Here is a 5495-nt window from a genome sequence, read left to right as displayed (position 1 = left end):
CAGGCTGAACACCCCAACTCTCCCAGCCTGGCTCCAGAGCTGCTCCAGCCCTCCCAGCATCTCCGGGGCCTCCTGGACTTGCTCCAACAGCTCCATGTCCTTCCTGTGCTGGGGATCCCAGAGTTAGACCCAGCCCTGGGATTTAGAGGCCTGCAGCAATCTCAGAGACCTCTAAATCCCAACCTCCCTGGACAGAGGTGAAATCCTCTTGTTTGTGAAGATGTTGGTGCATCTGGGGCTGCTGTCAGTGTTTCCTACCCAATAGTTCTGCTACACTGTTACAGAGGTTTAATTTAATCTGATGTCTCTTCTAAATGTTTCCCTTTACACTTCTCTGCTGCCCTACTGGGCTGCTCCCTCGATTTCCAGCAGGGTGTGTGGCTGAGGCAGGTTCCCCTCCTCTGACTTAAAGGCACAAATACAACCTGTCTATTAAAAATAATAAAGGGAGGTTTTACTTCTGGTTTCCCTGTTGTGACCCCAATTTTACATTCTTCCCCTGTGAGATCTGTTAGTGAGAGCAACGTGCCAGTGTTATTTGTGCTCTGCTGCCCATAGATTTATGGCAGGATCAGAGTTCAACCAGTGTGTGCTCTGGTCAGACTTAGCATGGGTCCAACCCAGAAATCAGTTAAAATCATCTTTGGGAAAGATCATGTCAAATTTTTAGCTGCTCCCAAGCCTCTTCCTTACACTCAGAAGGACATTCGCAGTCTCCTGCTTTTTTTGTTTTGCTTTGAGGGGAGTTGTACAGACAGAGGAATGACAGGTTCCCTTTCAGAAGAATTTACAGTGAATATAATTCAATCCCTTGCTGTTCTGCGCCGCAAATAATCTTAAATAATAATGTCTCTTGACACATGTAGTGACATGTTGTCTGTGAAGTGCTTTGCAAATCTAAACAGTCGTGGTCTGCCTTAATAAAATATTTCCTGCTTAAATTGTCAGCCCTGAAGCTGCAGCCATTGTTGCCTGGGCTGACTCTCCTGCTCAAGACAAGGGGGTTGTTGCCTTCACGTGTCTCCGTTCCTCTTGCTCCTTGCCCACGGTTCTGCCCCATCCTTTGCACAGAGGAGGCAGAGGGGTCCTGCAGCCCGGCCTGGGCAGCTGCTGGATCCTCTCTGCTGAACTCAACCATGTCAAATGTCTCACTTGGCAGAAGAACAGCTAAAAGCCACTGGCAGAAAAGCAGCATCTGCTTGCCAAGTCAGCACGGCTTTGGGGTGCTTGGAGCATCTGCAGGGGTGTAGCATGAGAGGCAGAATAACTCTGCTGATGGCCAGAAATTAAATTAATTCCAAAGCAGTGCTTCAGTGCTTTCCCTTGGTGGTGTTTTACACAGAAGCAAAGTAGTACATCTGGTGTGTATTAGAATCACACTTTGAATTCTCATTCTGTGGCCCTCAGAGTGCATGTGAGGGTAAAGAACTGCATTTCATTTCTGTGTAGTTGGTTCACAATCTGAATAGGAACTTTTCTACAATTAAAAACTTCTATTAGCGCATAATATCTCTTCCCAAAGTCATTGCCTGTCTTGTCATGGTGTGTCAGTACCCAACCTGTGGCTGGTAGGGCACGTTCAGTGCGTTTTAAATCTCTGTAGGAAAAAAGCATGTTCCCAGCATGTCACTTGTTTGGTTATTTCTTGTGGGACACCCAAGTTCAAACGCTGGTGCCATGAGCAGTCTTGGGAATGGTCTGTCTCATGTCCCTTTGAAGATCCAGTCCCTTTTGTTCACTGCACCCATGTCAGGTGCAACATTTCTCAGGCCTTGGAAGTAGAGCACACCTGGGATGTCCCCATCCAGGTCAGCTTGGGAGCTGGAAGCACAGAATCATAGACTCAGAGTGGTTTGGGTTGAAGGAACCTTAAAGATCGTCTAGATCCAGCCCCCTGCCATGGGAAGGGACACCTCCCAGCAGCCCAGGCTGCTCCAAGCCCCATCCAACCTGCCCTTCAACACTGCCAGGGATGGGGCAGCCACAGCTTCCCTGGGCAACCTGGGCCAGGGTCTCATCACCCTCACAGCCCAGAATTTCTCCCTCCCATCTCAGCTCCAGCTCCCTCTGCCAGCTGGAAACCCTTCCCCCTGCTCCCATCCCTCCCTGCCCTTGTCCCAAGCCCCTCCCCAGCTTTCCTGGAGCCCCTTCAGGCCCTCCAGGAAGCTGCTCTCAGGTCTCCCTGGAGCCTTGTTTTCTCCAGGCTGAACACCCCAACTCTCCCAGCCTGGCTCCAGAGCTGCTCCAGCCCTCCCAGCATCTCTGGGGCCTCCTGGACTTGCTCCAACAGCTCCATGTCCTTCCTGTGCTGGGGATCCCAGAGTTGGACCCAGCCCTGGGATTTAGAGGCCTGCAGCAATCTCAGAGACCTCTAAATCCCAACCTCCCTGGACAGAGGTGAAATCCTCTTGTTTGTGAAGATGTTGGTGCATCTGGGGCTGCTGTCAGTGTTTCCTACATCTGTGTGTTGTGGGTGCAGGGGAGCTACAGGCTCTTGCTTATCACAGAATCACAGACCGGTTTGGGTTGGAAGGGACCTTAAAGATCATCTAGTTCCAACCCCCCTGGATGGACAGGGACACCTCCCACTAGACAAAGATTTGGGGAAGGCCCAGTTAGCCACACTATCACTAGTTCATCCCAAGGTTCTATGCTGGGAGAAGAAAACAGGCTGGAGCAAAATGGAGAAATAAATTTAAGAAACCCCCCCATTTTGAAGCATAGAAGGGGAGAGCCCAGCACGTGTCTTGGTGCTGCTGCTGGAGGGTGTCTCAGCTCACAGCTGAGCTTTCTTCCTTTAGTTTTCTTAACATCTGCCAGCTGCTTGTAAGGACTTCAGGAGAAGGCTGATCTGCACATGTTCAATATTCCTAGTGACAAACCTGATTGAAATAGCCTCATGGAGTCTCACTTCTTAATTTCCATGCATTTTTCTGTGCAACATTTACAGGTTGTGAAAGGTGCCTCCCAAGGTTCTGGTAATAACACTGTGCTGCCTCAGGTTGCTGAGGGTTCTTGGTCTCAGGGCAGTTGTTTATAACAGGGGCCAGCAAAAGAAAATTAACATTTTCCTTAGTCAGAAATAAAGCATCAGGCTTTGATGTGTTGAAGTGTTGAGAGAACTGTCCTTATTGTTAACTGGGGGAAGGTTTAGCTGAGTGTGGAACACAAAGGCTCACAGATAAAGGCCTCTGAGGTATTCAGGGAAAAGGGATTCACTTAGGTGGTTGAGAGATTGTCTTCCTAGTCAAACAGAGAGGAAAACCATCCTGTGGGTGCTGTGTGACTTGGTGTACTGACATCTTGGTAAGTCTGGTCAGGTTCAGTCCTTACAAGTCGTGCCTGGGCAAGATAGGAAGGGGCTTTGGTTCCCCACCCTCCCACTGTGACCTGATGAGCAGGTTGTGTTCAGCATCTCTGTGCTGATGGACCTGAAAGCTTTGCTGGAGAGCTCAGGCTCTCAGGATTGTTCCAGCTCTTACACTAATGAAAAATCCCCCTCCAGCTGAGTGTGAGAAGCTGGTGTGAATTGTCCTGCATTTAAAGTGTGCACTGACGTGTGGGTCCACTCTTGATCCTGTGTGTGTGTCAGGATGGTAAAATTCCCATGACTCTGTTTCTGTTATTTGAAGAGTTGGATCAAAGCAGTAAAATATGAATATCCAAGGTCCTGGTTTGCTGAACAGTTGATGTCATCTCTTGGCCTCTGGATGTCATATCATGCAGTAATGATTTGAAATATTTTAGCTTAATGCTTCATTTCTGACTGTGTCATTTTCTTCTCTAATTTCAGTCTTCCCAGGAGAAATCATGGATGAAAAGATGTCGTACAAAGATTTTCTTGATCGCAACGAGTCCTGGACAGTGGATGACAGAGACCTGTGCTTTGAGCAGCAGCCAGTGTTCAAACCCATGGAGATGGCTGGTAGGACTGTGGTGCTTGTAGGACTGTAGTGTCAGTTACAGCATCCTGGCTGGTGTCAGCACTGGGGTGGGCAGCAGGGCAGGGATCATCCCCCTGTGCTGGGCACTGGGGAGGGGGCACCTGGAATGCTGGTGTCAGGTCTGGGCCCCTCAGGACAAGGAGGACATGGAGGGGCTGGAGCGTGTCCAGAGAAGGGCAAGGGAGCTGGGGAAGGGGCTGGAGCACAAGTGTGAGCAGGAGCAGCTGAGGGAGCTGGGGGTGTCCAGCCTGGAGCAAAGGAGGCTGAGGGGAGACCTGCTGGCTCTGCAGCTGCCTGAGAGGAGGTTGGAGCCAGGGGGGTCGGGCTCTGCTCCCCAGGAACAAGGGATGGGACAAGAGGAACCGGCCTCAAGTTGTGCCAGGGGAGGTGGAGGTTGGAGATTACAAGAAACTTCGTCACTGAAATGGTCATTGCCCAGGGAGCTGGTTGAATCACCGTCCCTGGAGGTGTTTAAGAGATGTAGATGTGGTGCTGAGGGCCATGGTTTAAGCACTGGACTTGGTAGAGTTGGGTTAATGGTTGGTAGAGTTAGGTTATGGTAGGACTTGGTAATCTTAAAGGTCTTTTCCAACCAAACCCATTCTGTCATCCTGTGAAGAGTCATCTTTTCTTCATTTTACTCTGTCAGTGAGGTCATCTGCCTACTCTCTGACTCCTGGGATTGCAGTTAAATGAATCCATCTTCTTAAACCCAGCATGGTGGTGTTCCCTGTCCCATCTGGTTTGAATGTTCATGTTGATGACTTGAGAGGAAAGGAGATAAAAAAAGAGAACTTGCAGGAAAGGAATTTTCTCTTGCTGAATGTTCAGCATCCTTTGCAGAGGACATTGATGCATCCACTCTAAAACATGGACCAAAAGCAGAACAAAGTTACTGCAGGTGGGACCAAGCAAAACTGAGACCAGACAACTTGGAAACATGCACTGAAGAGCCTGGTGGTCCTCACCTGTGCATCTGGTCTGGAACTGAAAGCCAAAGCTGTTCCTCTGCCTGGTACTCTGGGAAATGTGTGATTTGCCTCCTGGCTTGTAACCTGGTTCAGACACTGGCCCAGCAGTCAGGTTGTCCTGGGGGCTGTTCCTGGGAGGAGAGCCTGCAGCCTCCAGGGTCTGCTGTCAGGTTACCTGGCCTAGAGCTCAGTCCCTGCTCCAGCTCAGGTTAGCTGAGCGTGTCCAGCAGCACAGGAACAAGGTGCTTCCTCCTTGAGAATAGGAGTCAGGTTCTCCATGCAGCAGTGGTAGTCTGAAGTTGAGTCCCTTTCCCCTGGGAAGCAGTCTGAGCAACTGGGTGCTACTGGTGGCTAGAAATTCAAATTCTGGAGGCATTTGCCCCTGGTAAATGATCTTGAGAGCAGCTTTCCCTCCGAAGTCCAGCTGTGGTGTTGGGTGCATCTTCATCTTGTTCTTTAAATAACCTCCCTCTGTTTCATGTCTTCCCCCTGTGGTGACACTGGCCTTGTTCTTGTCTCCTGCCAGACCCCTTCAGCATGCACAGGGGGGAGAACCTGCCTGATCTGTCCTTTCCTGCTG

The 5495-nt window shown here is 50.1% G+C and overlaps 1 protein-coding gene across 1 annotated transcript in view; it reads left to right on the top strand.

Annotated features, from left to right (window-relative positions):
* MAP4 (microtubule-associated protein 4) overlaps window positions 1-5495 on the top strand; it is a 105503-nt gene that overhangs the window by 39096 nt on the left and 60912 nt on the right. The window contains exons 3-4 of the mRNA XM_010008547.1: window positions 3794-3925; window positions 5442-5491. Coding sequence (XP_010006849.1) covers window positions 3794-3925; window positions 5442-5491 — 182 coding nt within the window. The remainder of the gene's footprint in view (window positions 1-3793; window positions 3926-5441; window positions 5492-5495) is intronic.

Source organism: Chaetura pelagica, unplaced genomic scaffold, assembly GCF_000747805.2.
Source record: "Chaetura pelagica isolate M959 unplaced genomic scaffold, ChaPel_1.0 scaffold612, whole genome shotgun sequence".
NCBI lineage: Eukaryota > Metazoa > Chordata > Aves > Apodiformes > Apodidae > Chaetura > Chaetura pelagica.
This window is presented reverse-complemented; position numbering and strand designations above follow the sequence as displayed.